Source organism: Ammospiza caudacuta, chromosome 18, assembly GCF_027887145.1.
Source record: "Ammospiza caudacuta isolate bAmmCau1 chromosome 18, bAmmCau1.pri, whole genome shotgun sequence".
NCBI classification, from domain to species: domain Eukaryota; kingdom Metazoa; phylum Chordata; class Aves; order Passeriformes; family Passerellidae; genus Ammospiza; species Ammospiza caudacuta.
The window spans coordinates 10332438-10350801 of record NC_080610.1 but is presented as its reverse complement, the minus strand read 5'-3'; the positions used below and the strand labels follow the sequence as shown (position 1 = coordinate 10350801).

General features: G+C 48.3%; 1 protein-coding gene across 1 annotated transcript in view; it reads left to right on the top strand.

Annotated features, from left to right (window-relative positions):
• Positions 1–14158, top strand: part of ULK1 (unc-51 like autophagy activating kinase 1) — a 74601-nt gene extending 60443 nt beyond the window's left edge. The window contains exons 21-30 of the mRNA XM_058816684.1: positions 238–500; positions 1054–1238; positions 2032–2147; positions 2653–2796; positions 5258–5445; positions 8035–8213; positions 8338–8456; positions 10028–10185; positions 10389–10524; positions 11503–14158. Of these exons, the coding sequence (XP_058672667.1) occupies positions 238–500; positions 1054–1238; positions 2032–2147; positions 2653–2796; positions 5258–5445; positions 8035–8213; positions 8338–8456; positions 10028–10185; positions 10389–10524; positions 11503–11558 (1544 nt within the window). The 3' untranslated portion in view covers positions 11559–14158. The remainder of the gene's footprint in view (positions 1–237; positions 501–1053; positions 1239–2031; positions 2148–2652; positions 2797–5257; positions 5446–8034; positions 8214–8337; positions 8457–10027; positions 10186–10388; positions 10525–11502) is intronic.
• The last annotated feature ends 4206 nt before the right edge of the window (positions 14159–18364 follow it).

Below are 18364 nucleotides of genomic sequence, written 5' to 3'. Positions count from 1 at the left end.
AGGGTTTGTGTCTCTGAATGGCAATGAAAGAAAGAAGCTGCACTTTTATTTCCCTGTTGTTCATATTTCATCTTCCCACAGACTCAAAAATGACCAGGCCTGGCAGAGCTGTGGCCCTGCTCAGTACCATGCTTAGCCCTAGAAGGTTTTGATCTGTTTGAGCTGTAGATCCTGAGACCAGGCTGTGTCTGTGTTAGGAGCAGGCAGTGATGTAGTTTGTCACTCTGTGCCCTCCAGGTTCCTTGGCACCCGAACAGTCTCCTCGAGGGATGGGCTCCCGGCTCCACAGTGCTCCCAACCTGTCAGATTTGCATTCCTGCAGGCAGAAGATAACCAAGCAGCACTCTGACCCTCTTGTTGCTCACTTTGGTCACACCCCAGTCAGCCAGCCTCTGCAGATCCACGGCCTGCAGCACTGCCGGCAGCTCCGCTCCTCACCCAAGCTCTCCGAGTTCATGCAGAGAAGCCCTTTGCCAACAATCATGGGCTCCCCTACAAAGGTGTGCCAGGAGTCTGCTCTTGAGCCTCTCACAGCTTGGTCTTCTGGGTGATCTGGGGATGAGCTGCTCTAGGAGCAGATAAGTCTGACCTGGATTTATCAGCACTTGTGAGGGCTGTGCAGTGATCTGTGTGAAATGGGGTGGTGCCCTGCTTCCCCTGGGCAGCAGCACTCAGCAGCTCAGCAGAGCCAGGCTTGGAGCAGGCAGGGGAAGGAGCTGCCCCAATGGCCAGAGTGAATGGCTGGTGGGGACACAGTGACCAGCTGTGACACAAGTGTGTGTCCAGCAGGAATCCCCAGCAGTGACAGCCCTGTGCCACATGGGGAGCAGGCACTGTGACAGCATTTCCTCTGCTTGCAAAATTCTCAGCAGTTTGTTGTCCTTTCATTTTAGCCTTTCTGGGATTAGGGACAAGTAACTGTTCAGGGTGGGATTTCTACTCTTATTTCAGGCAGGTTGTTAAAAATTTTAATTTTGATAAACAAATGGGGACGAAGAGGAGCCTTCCTCCTTCATTTTATATACAGATCTCTGTTCTTTTTATTCTTCTTAGGCTGTGTCCCCATTTGAGTTTCCCAAAACCCCAAGTTCCCAGAATCTCCTCACCCTGTTGGCCCACCAGGGGGTCATGATGACTCCAACCCGGAACAAGACCTTGCCAGATCTGAAGGAGATGGGTCATTTCCACTGCCAGCAAACTGGGCTGGGGTTGAGGCCTGTGGAAGAGATCAAGGGCAGGTGAGCTGCTCTCTGCTTCATACAGTGGTGCTTCACTCCTCAGTGCAGGACAGATGGGGCAAATTTCAAACCCCAGCTGATGCTGCAGTTGTAGTGAGGCATCTGTAAACATTATGTAGTTACCTGCTAGCCCCTTTGGATTGCAAATAGGTATGGTGCAGACTTTAAAAGTCTTCCTCTAAAGGGACAGACCATGGCCTATATTTTTTAAAATGAAAGATTGTCTTCAGCTTTGCACCATGTTTAGTGTTCAGAGTTTGATCAAGTGAGGATGCAGGACTTTGTTTCCAGACAAGCAATTGCTCTCTGTGGGGCCTGTCATGGAGGAGAAGCTGTTCTGGGTGTCTCCTCCATCAAACAGTGGCACAGATCTTCAGAAGAGAGATCTGTTGGAAAGCCACGTGCTGGCTGTCATGAGCACTGCAGGATAGAAAGTCACTCAGGTGCTGCTGTGAAGTTTTTCTTACATCCCTCTCTGCACACACTGCAGCTTTCCCCAGTGTTCTGGAAGAGTCCTCTGATACTAATTTAAATTCTTTTCAACAAAAACAAATTGTGTTGTATTAACATAGTAAGGACTTGCGTTGTTGTAGTCAATCATGATAGTTTTGTGCTTTCTACAAGTAGCAGGAGGTGCTTCAGACGCTCTGTTGAAAGAGCGGTTTTTTCAACTCCAGACTGTTTGCTGTGTAGTGTTAAGTGGCTGTGGAGCAGGAATAGCACAAAGAAGTGAAGTTAGCTGACACCTTGCACCTGTTGACTTTCAGCATCACATTGTCTGTACTCTTTTTAGATCTCTGAGCACGGGCAGGCTCACTGACCTGCTCCTCAAGGCAGCCTTTGGGGCACAGATCTCAGAAGCTGGCAGCAGCGACAGCCTGAACAACGAGAAGCCAATGGAGATTGCAGGTAGGTGGGGAGGCCAGGCAGGTCTGGCAGGATGTCCTGGGCTGGGTTTGCCTGCACCCCTCCTGCTTTGGGAGGCTGCTCTGCCGGTGGCTCTTGGCTCGGGACGCACCGTGTGTGAGGAGTGCAGTGGTGTTTGCTTTTCCCTGCTCTGTGGGCTGTGTGTGCTGTGTATCTGCTGCCTAGTGGTGTGATTTTTGTAGGCAGGGCTTCCTCTTGTGGCCCCTTGTGAGTGTGATAACCTGTGGCAGCGGTGGCTCGGTGCCAGGCGGCTCGGTGTGAATGACTCTGCAGGGTGGGTGTTCTGGGCGTGCAGGCAGGCAGCGAGGAGGGAGAGCAGCTGCAGCAGCGGCTGGCACTGCCCCGTGGTGCTGGGGGTGCCCCAGTGCCCGTGCTGGTGCCCGCTGTGTGCCAGGAGAGTCCGCAGGAACGCACCCGCTGGGCGGGGCACGGTGCTCTGCGGAACCTTCCTGTAATGCCGGTCTGCACCTTTCAACTGTCTCCCCAGCTCCCTCAGGTGCTTACGGAGGGACCCTGCACTCTGGTGCCCGGGCTGGGGGCTCTGCCAGCCCATCCCCAGTGATTTTTACTGTCGGATCCCCTCCCAGTGGAACAACCCCCCCACAGACCACGAGGACCAGGATGTTTTCAGGTAAAGGGCCGATACCTACCTGCCTGTTCCAGTGGGAATGCCTGCGGGCAGAGAGATGTGCTGTGCTCCTTGCTGCAGGGCACTGGTGATGGCAGAAGGCTGCTCAGAGCAATCTGTAAGAGCTCAGCTGGTCCCAGCACCTTTGAGGTTCTAGTGCTGGCTCCTGCCAACCCCAGTTGTTACTGCTGTTTGCACTGGCATTAGTGCCAGAGTGGTTTTCCAGTACTGTAAGAGACAGGCAAACTTTTACTTCATTGCTCTCTGCTTCAGGAGTAGTGCTGCAGCTGTTCACAGAACCACTGTTGCTGAGAGGTGAACAAATGTAAAGATTGTGTTGTGTTCTGACTGTTCTCTCTGTGGGTTTTGGATGAGCTATAAAAGATGAGTGTGACTATCTGTGCCCAAAAATTTCAGTGCACAAGGACTGTTGGGAAAGGGCCAGGAGGGCTCTGTGTGCAAAACTGTTCAAAGGTGTTATTTATGCTCTGAGCTGCTTAGGAGAAGATGGGGAGATGCACTCCTGCTTGGCAGATGCTCCTTGGAAGGCACCAGTGCTCTTGCCTCACCAGCCAGCAGCTGAGGCTGTGGGGATTGGCCCTTTTGGGATAGAGTGTCTGGGAGCTGGAGTCTCTGTTCAGTTTAAGAAAATGTTCGGGCACATTTTGATTTGCATATTTGGCTTGTTTAGCTTTTTGTATTGCCTGTTCCTCATCTGAATGACTTGTCCTCAATTACTGCAGGGAAAGTTTGGATGTGACCATGAACAAGCTGCTTGACTGGATGGGGTACATGTGGGCTTGGTTCCTGTGTATAGCTTGCATTTCCATCCTAACTAAAACTACTCATGTCTTTGATTGCCTGGCAGATTGGAACCACAATTCTTTCTTTGTCTCATTTCTTTGGAGAGTGAGCTTTAGGACTCTTAAAAACTGTGTGAGGGGCCTGTAGCACAGTGGGGTTACTGTCCTGGCTACAGCCTCCAGTTCCTGTTGCAATGTGATGGATGGAGGATTCAGAGTTCCTGTGTTGCTTTTCAGGGATAATAGCAATCTGGAAGCAGATCCAAGCACCAGATTTTAGCAGGTTGATCCTCAGGTGCTCAGGGATGTCAGATGGGAGGGCTGTAATAGGAGTTTGAAAGTGAACCTGCAGCACACACAGAGTGTCAGGTCAGGGTGACCAAAGCAATGTTGCAGGACAAGCTTTGTTTATTAGACCTGTGCAGGAACTCCTCATGTTATAATTAATGCAGACAGTTAATGGTGGAAAGGGGAGACTTGAAAGCTGAAACTTTTCACCCCAAGTGCTTGCACAAGCCATGAGTAAGGACAGTACTGAAGGCAGAGCCTTTCTGTGAATCATCCCAACAACTTCTGCAAACAGCCTCTTGGAATTACAGGGCACCCAGAATGTGATGTTGTAGGTCCTCTCTTCTCCTGTCTCTGAGGGAACTGGAAATACTCTGCCTGTCTTTGATGATCCTCTTGGCTTTGAAGCATTGCTGCCAACATTGAAAGAGCTTTTGGGAAGAAAAGAGGCTGTGCCTCTCTGCAGATCAGTTGTGTATTATTATATTGCTGAACCCTTAGAAGGCAGGGTAGGGCAGTGAATTAAACCTGTAGTTAGAAGAGAAACATCTTCCTCCAAAGGACCAGTGAGAATGGAGAATACCACCTGGGTAGAATTAGCAGATTGTTGGAGCTGGCATTGGCATCCCCCATCAGACAGAGTGTTTCCCTCTGTGGCAGTGTGCCAGGGGTGGGAAAGCCTCTGGAAGTGATGAAAGCATTGTGAGACAAAATATGCTGTGTGCTCCTAGGGTGGATTCAGTGGTCAAGAAGGGGAAAAGCTGATGGTGAGGAATTGTCTGATGGACACCACACCTATAGGGTCTCCAGAACCCTGGGGTTAGGGTCTTGACTCAGCTGGTCACTCATTCTCTGCCCAGCCTCTTATTTATAAAGAGGGGAAAACAAAAGTGCAGGGCATTAATGGAAAACTCTCCTGGCTTGCATACAGAATGTTCTAGAGCCATCACTTATCAGAGTGCTCATTCAGTGACAGTAATAGCAAAAAGGCAGGGAGCCAGGGTTCAAACTGTGCTGCTCCATGGTGGGGAAGTTGGCTTTGACAGTGTATGATAAAGATCAGCCCAAGATATTGTGGCAAGATTCAAAAAAAGGGTTTAGCCAAAAAAAGGGTAAAGAATTTCTTCTGAATTGTCTCTGTAAATGGTCATCATTCTTAAATCTGCCTGAGCTTGTCAGCTGGTCTGAGTCACTGAGTGGGGAGTGGTTGTTCTGCATCCAGAGTCCTTGCATCTTCCTCACAAGTACCTCTTGCTGGCTCCTGTCAGATCCACGATCCTGAATCCTACAGAATTCTCTCTTCTGCATGAGAAATGTCTGCCTGACTGCTGTTAATACCTCCAGTTAATTCCTTTGTCTGTTTTTCTTCACAGTGGGCTCTTCCAGCTCTCTCAGTTCTGGAGGCTCCTTCAGTGGGAGGCACTTGGCAGTGGGAGCTGCTGGGGAGGCCCTGGAGGGCCCCTCGAGTCTCCGGTACACTTTTGCTGATCCCATCACTGCCAACCTGGAAGGTGCTGTCACATTTGAGGCACCAGAGCTGCCTGAAGAGACCCTCATGGAGGTGGGTATGGTATATCCCAGGGGCAAAGGACAGGGGAATAAAAGTAAAGCTTTTATTAAATCCATGCATTGCTTCCAGAGGTGGAGCAAACAATACAGCAAGTTCCAAGACAGCAAGGCCAGTGAAATGTTCAGAAAGCTCAGGGTATATTTAGCACAAAGCCCTTTAGTCCATGTAACAGCCTGTGAGTGGGGTTAAAATTCCCCGTTCCCCAAAGCTGAAATTGCAGCTTGGAAGATCAGTTATCCAGTTTTGCATTAAGGGCCTCTGAAGCCAACCTGCCTGCTCTGGGGCTCTCCTTTTTTCAAAGGCTCAGCATTAGTCCTGGCTGACTGAGAACATGAGTAGCTCGGTGTGTCAGGTGCCTGCCTGCTGCACCTGGGGAGTCAGCAGTGATCTGGTCTCTGCTGAAAGGATCTGCAAACAAAGTAAACCTGACACTTCTGTTCCTGCTGGGGGAGGGGGGTACACTGTGTTCTGCACCAGAAGAGCTGAACCAGATTGTGGAGCTGAAAGGCTGCCAGGCTCCCCTTCTCTGCAGGCTGAGGCAGAGCAAATGCTGTTATAGCTGGGATATATTTGAAATGTAGGTCAGGCTGCCCATTTGCACTGGAGGTGGGAGGCAGATTCAGTCACGCTTTTGGCTCTGCTTGTGATACCTCCTTGGGCTGTCTGGGACTGGAGAAGGCTCTTTGTGTCTGACACTTGCTGGTGTTGCTGAAAACCCCAAGATACCAAGAGAGATATGCACACATTGTTTTAAGGATGTGGGTTTGCTCTTCTGCTTCAGATTTTGTTAAGCTCATTTTTTCTGTCAGTTCTGCATTGGATTGCATTTGTTGGCTTCATTACCTGTGAAGCCACAGGGCAAAGGCTTCCAGCCATGATGTGATCACAATGGCAGTCAGTTTAACTGAGCATCCTACCTGGGTGAGGTGACAGAAGTTTGGGGCCCTGCCAGCTGCCACCACTTCAGATGCTAGTCTGAAGAGAAGTGTCCTAAGGAAGTATCAGTTGATCTTGGAATAGCACTCAGCTTCTCTGGCTGTAATGACTCATTTGGCTTCAGTTGTTGTTTCTGCTGAGCACAGTAATCTATTTGCATGTCACAAAACCTTTACAACAGATTTCAAGACCCTTTTGTGCTCTGTAGAGTTGGCTAGAATGCATACCTGGCAGATTTTCTGGTTTCTGCTCATCTTTCAGGGCACTGAAGTCTCACTGTTTAGTGCCCTTGTTTATCTTGAGCAGCACTGTTGCATTTGGATGGGTGGTTCTTCTGTCTTTTGTGAAAGTGTCTTTAGGTGCAGACAAGGCATACTGGAGGCTGGGGCTTAGTTTCTTTTGCAGTGCTCTAAAACACAATACAGAGATGGCTACAGAAGACTTCTGATGGCAAATGAGGCCATAAATGCCAGCACAGTTAACAGAAGCTGACTGTAGGCAGAGGAAGGACTGCCTGTGGTTTAGAGATAAGAGTGTGAACCTGCAAGATCTCAGCAGTTTCCTGCTCTGCCACAAACTTCTTGTATGACTTGATAATTACTTAATCTTCAAGTTCCTCCTCTGCTTTTAAAGAAAATTGAGGAAGATGGAGATAACACTTCCTCACCATACTGGACTGTCCAGGTAGCAAGGTGGTGGGAGGGAGAGATTTATGTTCCAGATAGTCAAAGCTGCCTGAGCAGCCCAGTGCCTGAGCCAGTGAAGGAAAGAAAGCAGCTCTCAGATCTTGAGCATGGGGACTTCCTGGTAAATTCATGTAGGAAACATCCTTACCCCCTTTGAGAGAACTGAGCCAGTGACTCTTTGAAGACCAGGTTACCCACTTCTCAACAGAGAGTAAACAATGAAGTTGGCATCTGACCCAGGCAGCAATTCACTTTGCAGACCCACAGGCATTCAGATTTTCCACAAATACTAACTTCGTAGAAGTGGCTGCAATGACTTAAGCAATGCAGCTTCCCAGAAATGGGATAATCCCCTTTGATCTGTAACAGCAGAGGAAAAACTGCTCTGAAATGACCACAGCACTTGGTGTGAGCACTTCCCTCACCAGCTGGGCAGGAGTTGCAGATAGAAGGTTGTCCTTGCTGTCTCCTCAAAGAACCTCACCCAAGGCTCGCTGCACTGAGCTGGGAAGGGATGAAGGCGGGGATGTAGGGCTGGGGACACTTCACTGGCAGTTTTTTATGGTGTAGGAGGTTTTCACTCTCATGAAATCCACATTGGCATTGCTGTAGTGGGAACAAGAGCCAGGCTTATGGTGCAGATGGTCTCTCCCCCTTCCTGGCTGACTTCTGAAAATCCCACAGAGCTGGGATGCTCCTTGGGATGGGAGCTTGTAATTTTAGAGTAAGCCTCACCAGCCTCTCCAGGGAGCTGTCTAGAAGTTTCTAGCCTGGGATGGTTGTTTGCTGCTGTTACTGTGCAAGAGGAACCGGTGCAGGCTCCAGGCTGAGCTTGGCCCAGAGCAGAGCTGCAAGGGGCTCTGGGGGTGAGGTGTTGTTTCTATAGCTGGGGTGGGTTGCTGGCACAGCTCAGGTGAGCTCAGGTTGCCTGTAACCCTCCCTGGCATCCCTCCAACAGCAGGAGCACACAGACATCCTGCGCAGCCTGCGCTTCACGCTGGCCTTCGTGCACTACGTGATGGAGATCGCTGCTCTCAAGGGCAGCTCCAGTGACATGGGCAGCTCGGTGACATCTGAGTACCAGCTCCAGGAGAGCGTGGTGGCCGACCAGATCAGCCTCCTGAGCCGGGAGTGGAGGTAAGGACTGGCAGAGCTGCTCCTCTCCCAGGGGTTCTGCCTCCCGCCCCACACATCCTCATGTGCCCGCAGTCCTTGGGGACACGGAGCTGCTGTCACACTGCTCTGTCTGCTTTCCTTGCAGCTATGCAGAGCAGCTCGTGCTGTACCTGAAAGTGGCAGAACTTCTGTCCTCAGGGCTGCAGATGGCCATAGAGCAGATCAAGGCTGGCAAGCTCTGCCTCTCCTCCACCGTCAAGCAAGGTAAGGGGCTGCTGCACTCATGGGGCAAAAGACTCACCTGGAATGGCACTTATAAAAGTGTCACAGACAGTATGGAGGGGGTGGAGTGAGTGTGAACCCCACCAGGGTGGTGGGAGCTCGTTTGTGATTGTCCCCTTGTGCAGCTGGATCTTTATTCACATGAGAATGTTCCTCTCTTCACACTGACCTTATGGCTCAGAGCTATTGTCATGCTCCTGTGAGACTCTTCAGCACTCATTGTAAGGGGGGATGTATCTTATCTGATTCCTTGTATATCTCTGTCTTAGGTGCTGATGTGTACTTGATGTAAGCCCATCTTAATTACACAGTGCATGTCCTAGGAAGTGCTTACTCAGCAAATAGGGACTTGTCCTGGCAGTGATGATTTTTCAAGTGAAACAAAAACACAGGAAGTGGAGTACTGGTAATGCCAGAGTCACTTCTTCACTGGTGTTGCATCTTTACATTTGCATCTGATTGGCTGTGGTGAGAGCTGGCTGTGAGTCAGTGATAAGAAAAAAATAATTTTTGAACTCCCATTGTAATATTACTGAGGGAGCTTTTGGAAGTACTTGAAATACTTGACCCACCAGCCACCTACCCTGAGAGCTTTGTCTTTGCAAAGTGCTGCCTTGGGATGGGCTGTAAAAAATGGAAGTTAAATATGAATTGCACACATATGTTGTAGCAGGCAGTGTGGAGCAATATACACCAGATTTAGCTACACATCTTCCACAAGTTCAGGCTAACAGAAAAGTTGTCATAACCCAAATAAATCACTTCTTTTCAGAGCAGATTGCAGCTTCTAGATTTGTAGTGTTGTTTCTCCTTCAGTGTGTGGGAATTGGGCAAGGCTGGCTTGTCTTTGTTTCATGCAGCATGGGGATTTTCAAATGTGTGTGTAGGAGTTAGTACTCATCAGATGTTGGTGGGAGTTTGTGTTCAGTACTCTGTGTAGATCCAGCCATGTAGCTAGGGAGACTCAGCCTGTGGCATCCCTTGCAGTTGTGGATTGTTATTTAATCACTCAGAGCCATATCTGATTCCTGATTCCCTGTTCCTTAACCTGCCTGCATGAGCTGCTGTGCTTCAGGAGAGGAGGTGGCCCTTCACAGCCACCTGTGTCCTTCCTCAGTGGGACAGCAGGGATTCCCTTGCTTAGCCAGTGCTGCTGATCCACACTCCAGGAGCTCCCACGTGTGAGCCATGCACCCCTCACAGCACCCATGGAGCAGCAGAAGCTCTGGCTCTGCTGCTGGTGTGTGACACATCCTGTGCAGAGCAAAGTGCTCCTGCCTGTGACTGCTGGGGGAAACAAAAATACACCCAGCCTCAGGTGAACCACACTTGCGTAGGAGTTGCCATGTGCAGGTTTATAAGTGGTGAAAGTGACAGTGGAAAGGGAAAAAGCCCTCTTGGTGCAGGGATTTCCTGCCAGTCTCTTGGCTTTAACAGAACCCTGTTGTCTGCAGGTCAATCCTTTGGGGTCCTGCACGTGGGAATTGGGAGGCACAGGGAGAATTGTGAGTAAAAACCATTTCTTTCTAAAGTATTTCTTTCTTTTACTGTAGTTGTGAAGAAGCTAAATGAGCTTTACAAATCCAGTGTATCCTCCTGTCACTGCCTCAACATGAGACTGCAGAGGTTCTTCTTGGATAAACAGAAGCTCATGGATCGGATCAACAGCATCACTGCAGAGAAGCTCATCTTCAGCTATGCTGTGCAAATGGTAAAAACCCACATTTCCAGAGACTGGGGATAGCACAGAGCAGTGTTGGGCATTTGTGGTTCCTGCTGGTGGCCTTAGCAGCTGGTTCCTCTCATGATGCTCCATCTGGAGGCTGGGCAAGGGGGTTGTCCATGCAGCTGAGGGACTGGGAAAGCTGGGTCTGCTCTGGGAATGAGCTCTTGGCACTGGGTTGTTGCCCTTAGGTGCAGTCTGCAGCCCTGGATGAGATGTTCCACCACAGAGAGGACTGTGCACAGAGGTACCACAAGGCTCTGCTGCTAATGGAGGGGCTCCTGAACATCATCACTGAACAGGGAGACATAGAAAACATCAGTAAATGTGAGTATTAGGTGACTTTTTGCTGTTTCCTCAACTAGAACATGTGGACTTTTTAGGTGCATGGATTTAGGTGCATGGATTGGAAATTTCAGCTTCCAGCACCATTTTTTTTCCTTTGGCCACATCTTGGTTGACATAGCAGAGATCTCTTGGCTTGTTACAGCTCCTCACAGCCTGGCCTCCTGCTTTTCCAACAGAGAAGCTGATAGAAATGCAGGTCCCTGTTCTGAGCCACATTTTGAGAGCTTCCCATGCAAAGCAGTAGCCAGCACTTTGTTGGAACTTTGGATGTGTGAAAGAACTCTCTGAAGGAAGTGGTTTGGCAGCAGCAGGGGCCTGGGGTTGGTCTCCAGCCAGAACCATCCCTCTGCACAGAGCACTTGTGAACGTGAGCCTGCAGTGGCTGCAGGGCAGAGGTGGCTGCTCAGCACAGCAGGGGCTCCTTCCAGCACATCTCTGAACCAGGACTGCCCACCTGCCTGGTTCCCCAGCCCTGAGACACAAACTCTCCTCATCAGCAGGTGCTTGCTGTAGCAGTGAAAGCTGAGCTCTGACCTTTGTGCTGTCCTTGGGCCTCCTCTCCCAGGCAGTCTGCTGCTCCAGGCTGTCCCCTCTCCAGTGCTCTCCTTGTCCCCTGAGGGCTGTTACTCCATCTGGAGGGGAAGGGACTGATTCACTGCTCTGAGCACACTTTCCCTGCCCTTATGCTGGGGTTTAATCACCTCTGTCACCTCCCACTTCAGGTGGTAGGAAGAGGGGATGGGGGATAACCATCATCTGTTGGAGCTTGGCTGTCCCTTCCCAGGGTGTTTCTGGTCAGGTCTTCACTGGCCTCATCGGTACCTGGTGATGATTCTCAAAGTTCTGCTTAGATTTGTTGAAATTCTGCTGTTTTCCCTTTTTTGTTCAGTCTCCAGTGGTGGTCTTTACATTGGCAGGAAAATGAGAAGCTGATTGCTTGTGCTGTTTTTTCCCCAGGTAAGCTGTGCATCGAGCGCAGGCTGTCAGCTCTGCTGTCGGGGTTCTGTGCCTGACTCCAGTGGTGTTGTCCTTCACACACCTCACCCCAGCTGATTGCTTTGTCCCCAACAGCCTGTGCTGTGGTGGGAAACCACTCTGGCAGTAGGACACCTGGAGGATGGACTGCTCACTGTTCTGGTTTTGGACGTTTTGGGAAGTTGTTCCACAGACTCAGATTCGTTTGTGGGGACGTGTGACTGCAGCAAGCACAAATATTTCCCTGCCCAAAGGCCTGGTGAAGACATAGCTGATGTGGAAAGGTCTCCCTCGTTGTCAGAGGGAGTGAAGGATAGAAATCTGCTTCTTCCCAGCACTTTGAAGGATAAGACTGCTGCCTATCCCTCTTGCTTAAGAACAGGGTATTCCAGTGCTGTGTCCATTGCAGGCAATGGATGTGCTGAAACTGCTGGCTTCAGTTGATGTCCGAGTGTGTCATTCAGACATAAAGGCCAGTCTGTGTACTTTCCCCTTCCCAGCTGAGAGCCAGGCATCTTCAAGCTCCCTGGCAACAACAAAGGCTCCCCTCCACTCTCTCCTTTGTCCTTTCTCCTTGTGTTTCTGCCTTGGAGTGCTTGGAGAGGAGGGAGTTGGCGTTGTGAAGTAGCTCCCACCTCAATAGACTCGCTGAGTGAGGCAGAGGATGTGTGGCTGCTGGGAAGCTTGGAAATCTCAAGGCTGCTGTGTGGGCTCCCTGTCTGCCTGCCTGGATGGGCAAACAACACAGGGAAAGGGGCTGTGCAGGAAAAAGGAGGGCAGCAGAAAGGGTCACACTCCTGTGTTTGTAAGAAGCCAAAATGAATCCGTTCCTCCCTTGGTCCCCCAGCTCAGAGGGATCAATGTGAAAGACTCGTGGCTGTTGAGCTCTCCTGTCAGCACGTTCCTACCTGAGGAAGCACTAGCACTGTCCTGCTTTCAGCTGTTGGCTCAATAACCCCTTCCCTGGAGCCCCCCAAACTGAAAACACTAGCTTTGTGAATCAAAGGAGCACTTTACACACTATGGGAACTTTGAGAAGTTGACTTTGCATCACACAACAACCCAGGAACATCACGACTGTTAGGAATGCTGTTCTTTTTATTCCTTTCCTTGCTTCCTGGTTGTTTTATTGCACTACGTGTGTGCGTATATTAATATGTATTCCTGAGAGTGAATATATATTGATATTGATATGGTTTGTGTGTAACTGTACGTATTTAACTGTACTGTATCTCGTGAGTGTGAGGCAAAGAGCACTGCAGAGTCTGTGCTGTTCCTCCTCCACACCAGGCAAAGCTGACTTGCAGTCTGGCAGTACCAAGATTTGTTTTTTATTTAAATGTTCTTTTAAGGACAGTCATTACAAAGCTCCATGCTTTTTAAGAGCTGAAGAACAGGCGTTAGGATCCCACACACTTGGAAACGCATTTTTAGAGAAGTGTTACTTGCTGCTTTGTTTTTGTTTGTTGGGTTTTGGTTTTTTTTTTTATAAAGAAATCCCGTTCAGTTTTATGTTCAGCATTTCTTTCAAGGAGACTCTGTAGCCAAATGCGACTGTGGGTGTGTGTGGCTGGAGTTCTGGGTGAGGCTTGGGGTGCTGTGAGCATGTGTGTGAGAGGGAAGCTGCCTGCCTTCCATCTGTCTGTGAGAGATGAATGTGAGTTCCAGAGTCGTGGCAGTGTTGTGGTAGAGCTGGGCAGAAAAGCATCTTTGAAAGCAACTCGAAACCTCAGGCTTAGTTTTTGGGGATCTAAAAATATTTTGCACATGGTGGTTAAGTCCTCATTGCTTTTTTTTCCTCTCGAGATTGGCACGTTCAGTGTGATACTTTACAAGAGTTTCAGGAGCAACTCCATGGGCTTTGGAGCTGGCACTGCATTTGGCAACATGGGTGTTTCTGTTCACAGAGCAGAAGTGCCAATAAAGAAATTTAAAAATATTTCCAATTGCCCCAACCAGGGAAGCTTAAGTATAGCTTTCACAAATGCTTCAGTATTTGGCTCACAGTTTGCTGCTTCTGTGGCCGTTTGTGCTTGTGCCTGGGAAAAAAAGGAGAAGCAAAAAGACAGAAACAACCAACCTCCCCAGCCTGTTGTGGACAGCAATGCCGAGGAGCCCCAGACTGCTGCAGAAAGGCTTTGGCCAGCTGTGCAAAGGGCTACACTGCAGCACAGGAGTACCAGCCAGGACTGACTCTGCAATACCCAGCCCTGCACCCCAGAGCTCGGGCACAGCCCCCAGGAGAGGCCCAGCCCGGACCCACATCTGCTGCCCCAGTGAGCTGTGTGTGTGGCAAGCTCAGCACTAACCTTCCAGCTGTACTTCATTACTTGAATGTATCAAAATTGTCCACATTCAATGTATACAAGTATATATTGCTCCAAAAAAAAAAATTAAAAATTGTGGTTTACAGACCTACAACTGATATATATGTATGTGTTTGTGTATATACATGCAAGGCTCTGTGTGTGTGTATGTGTGTGCATGGGTAGAGATACACACACAAACACAAACGTGTATATATATGTTTTTTTTTTCTCTCAATACTTGAAACTTAGCCACTGTGCTTGAATTAAAAAAAAGAAAAAAAAAAAACAACAAAAAACCAACAAAAAATCCACACAAAATAACCCCAAAAGTAGGGGAGGAAAAAAAAAATAAAGGTGATTTATTTTGCCATCACTTTGGTGACTTTCTTTTTTATCTAACTGCATGTAGCGTGAAACCAACTTTTTTGGTGAAAAATATTTATTGCTTTGTAGACAATAAGGTATGCAAAAAAAGAAGAAAAAAAAAAAAGAAAGCGCCCCAAAAACCAACCTCCAACCATTGCTGAAGTTGCTAGTGTAGTCCACCTGCTATGGTCATGGCTTTGTTGCTGTTGCAGCGTTTGTGTCAGGCGTCTTTAATAGATTTCAAGAAACCTCAGTCTGATTACACGTACCTTCAGGTTTGTGAGAGCGTATGATGATGTTCTTTATAAGGTAATGCTTGATACTTTGTCAACATTTTTTATTTGTGTTTTGTGTGACTTTTTTTTTTTTTTGGCTTTAAATTGTACAACACCGATTTAAGACAATAAAATTGATTTGAAATTGTTAGTGGCCTGTTTTCAGTCATTTATGATCCTGTTCATGTGGTATCTGAGTGGTGTATATAATGTGTGTGGTTCTACCTGCCTCAACTTTTGGGTAAAAAAGGGGTGTTTTCTGTCCCCTTATCACAGCAGGTGAAGCTTGGGGCAGAAAAGCCACCTTGCCTGAATTCACATGAAGCCTGTGAATTTGGGAAAGTTGAAGCCAGTTGCTGAGTGGGAGCTGCAGTTCCTGGTTTCTCTTCCATATTACCTGTCCTCTCCTCCTGCAGTGGTTAGGAACTGTCACAAGTTGATAGCAGAGCCCCAGCCCTTCCCAGCCAGTTGGATGCTTAAATTCCATCCATATTTCAGTATTTGTAGGATTATACTGTCAGAATCAGCAAGCTTGTTGCTGAACAAAAAAGAGACTTGAAGTGTGATATCATGATAACATTTGGGTATTTTAAATTTACATTAAATATATCTCTGCTGTGTTTGTATGCATTGCAATTTGGTTTTTGAACAGAGCAGGCACATGGCTTAGAATTCTCTTGCCCACATAGCTTTTCCACAGGTCACTGAACATGGCAAAAGGGACAGTGAAGATGCTGAGTGTTGGTCCTGACTTCAGTGCAGGACAGGTCCCTGTTCTGTCTGGATTGGAATACTCTAGGAGGAAAAGCTAAGCCCTGCATCTGGGATGTGGGAGAGGTGCTGAATTAATTAGTCCAGTCCTTCCATTCTTGCAGAAATTTCAGCCACACAGCTGTAAACTTTCAGAAGCCAAATACCATAATTGCACCAAACATTTCCCAAAACTCCACTTGCTGAACTCCATGTGTTTTTGTTGCCCATGAGCATCATGGGGAAAGTCCTGCCCACCAGGCCCTGTGTGATGCAGCATCAGCCCACAATTTTGTGGTTTTGTAAGAAAAAAATCTTACTTCAAAATCATCATTTTCCATGAGCTGGAATTGGTTTTTTTCTTGCTCTGTCCTGTTTATAACCTATGTTTCTGGTCCCTGCTTTTCCCACCCTAGGGAACTGCTCTGTGAGAACAGCCCTGCCTAGAAACGCTGGGCTCTTGTTGATGCTGGCTCACATGCAGGGACAGTGGATCCTTTCTCCCTGCAGGGCTGCAGCACCGTCAGTGCTGGGGACAACTCTGAGAAACTGCATTTGTGTGCTGAAAATGTGCTGGCACAACCTGGGCAAGACCCCACAGCAGCCCTTGGAAAGCTGCTCAGAGCTGAGTAATTACAAATGCTGCTGTTTCTTTTTTCTACTCAGCACACTTGGGTCTTTGTGTTTTGAGGATTTGCAGGGTTTTTTTTGGTTTTTTTTTTTAACATTTTTTCCCTTTTGCAGAAAACCCTTGTGTATGTTTGTTCCCTGCAGCATGGGATAGTAGTACATAATACATACATGAAAAAGTTTCTGATGCTGAGGGTAAGGGACGGGGGTTTCTTTTGAAGCTGCCCATTAAGAATTTCAAAGGTGAAAACACTGTAGCCAAATGAAAGATGGACCACTGTGTGTCACATGCCTGTGCAGATAGAGAACTCTCTGCTAAATCCATTGCACTCTTTCACAGGCAGCAGAGCAGAGGGGGAAAGTGCTAGCTGGGAAAACTTCAACAACAGAAATACACACTCTCTTCTAAAAGCACTGAACCATGGGACCTGGACAGTTCAAAAGCACCAGTGGAAATTGCACAACTTTCTGGATGTTGACTGTGACGTCATGCTGCTGTTGATTCTAGGGGAAAACAAACCCCAGCAATTCTTCCAGGGCATTTGGCTTTGTTCCTGTATTTTATATTTAGTTGTTGGTAAGTACGTCAGCAAAAACACACTCATTCAACTCAAAGATCAGAGGTGACAGTGACATCAAGGAAGCAGAAACGAGTGGGTGGGTGGGTGTTGAACCAAGGCCATACAAAGATCAATTATTCTGCTTCCAGCTCTTTTAAAGCTTTATTTCACAGCATGTTTGAGCTCTCTGCTGTTTAACTTGATGTTGGCTTCTCTGCAGTGGCCCCCTGTGCCTGGTCACCTCACACTCCAGGAGGGGAAGGGTTCTGTGCAGGGACACAATACCCTGGCATAGCTCTGCAGGGCAGGACCTCATGCTCTCCAGAGAAATGCTAGCAGTTGGATTTATTTAGATTTATTTCCATAAATGCAGCACTAAGCATGGGTGCCATTCCCTGGGTGAGGAACGGCACGTAGTGCAGAGATGTAAACTTCCCTGGGACATTTCTTTCTAAAAACAGCCTTTTTAGGGACAATAGAGTCAGAACCACCCCCTCTCCTGGGAGATGAAACCTGGCAAGGGATTTGAATGCTTTTACAAAACATGTTAAATAGTGTATTTCTAAGAAGGGGCTGAAGCATATGTCAAACACAGGTTTCCTCTTACCATGGGTAGAGAGTAACTGAATTCCCAAATGTGCACAATTTTTCTTCATGTTTCCCACAAATGCCCAATATAAAACTGCTGGGGAGGAGCAGAATAAGGTGCTCTTTGAGTTCAGCATGTCACCAGTTCCCAGCATGGATGTAAATGGCTTTTAACTACAACATTTGCTATCTCCTGAATTTCCAGTGCTGTGCAGCAAAGCCCTTAAAGTTAACATCAGTTTAGCAGGTTTTTCCTTTCCTTTAACAGAAAAGAATTGGAAGGAAGCATCTTTCATAACACAAGGTTTCTCTGGAGAATTTTTTTATTGATTTAAAAGAAATTTTATTTCTCTGTGAATTGAAAGCAAATCCTCTTGAAATAAATACTCCTTTTTCAAAGCAGGGCTTGGGGAGGAAGATGAGGAGGATGCTCTGCCGTGGCAATGGAAGGTGCCATTGGCACAGCAGAGCAGAACAAGCTGCTCAGGGAGGGGACAGCAGCTGCAGTGGGGCCATGGGCTGTGCTCTGCCAGCCGGAGGGCACAGCCCGCAGTGTGCCTGGCCGGGAGCAGTGGGAGCAGTGCCAGAGGTGGCTGCCTGGCAGGGGACCCTGTGTGTCCAGGGCTGTGGCTGTCCCCAGGACACGGGACACGGGGAGGTGGCGGTGCGCGTTGCCAGAGCCCCATCTGCAGGCGGCTCCCCGCGCAGTGTGGGGCGAGGAGCGGCGCTGACGAGGTTGGGAGAATGAAATGATCTACCTCAAAAAGCAGGCTAAAACCCCGTTCTGCAGCCATTCTGCAGCCATTCTGCAGCCTGCTCGACAAAGGCCAGGTGTCTATGAGGCCTCAGGTGGTTGGCACCTGGAGAGCTCTGGCAGTGCTGATTTCAGTGCCGAGCGAACTCGGGACCTCCTAAGGCTCTGACTATTCCAGCTCTGTCGAGTGACCTCGATTTCCCCTATAGCAAAATAAAATAGATAAATTGTACATGCGTGTTTCAAGATAAAGTAGATAAGTTTAAAAAAGGAAGAGGTAGTGTATGCTATGAGAGGTCAAGAGCACAGCTTGTGCTGCCTGTTTTGAAGCTTCTTGGCTGCTCTTAGAAGGGGTAAGGAGCTGGGATACCAAAGCTTTTTCCCTCACGGGATATCCATGCAAGTCTTTCTCCTATCCCATCACTGTTTTCCATATTGACTGGCACCTCGTCCCTCACACATTTACCTAAATGAGCCAAACTCAGAAATCAGGGCAGGGAAGGAGGAGGAAGGGATGCGGTGGACAGACAATTGCATAAGATCCACTTCCTAAGGAAATGAGGCAAAAAGAGATTCAGACACCCTGATTGCAGTGATAGAGGAATTTGTATT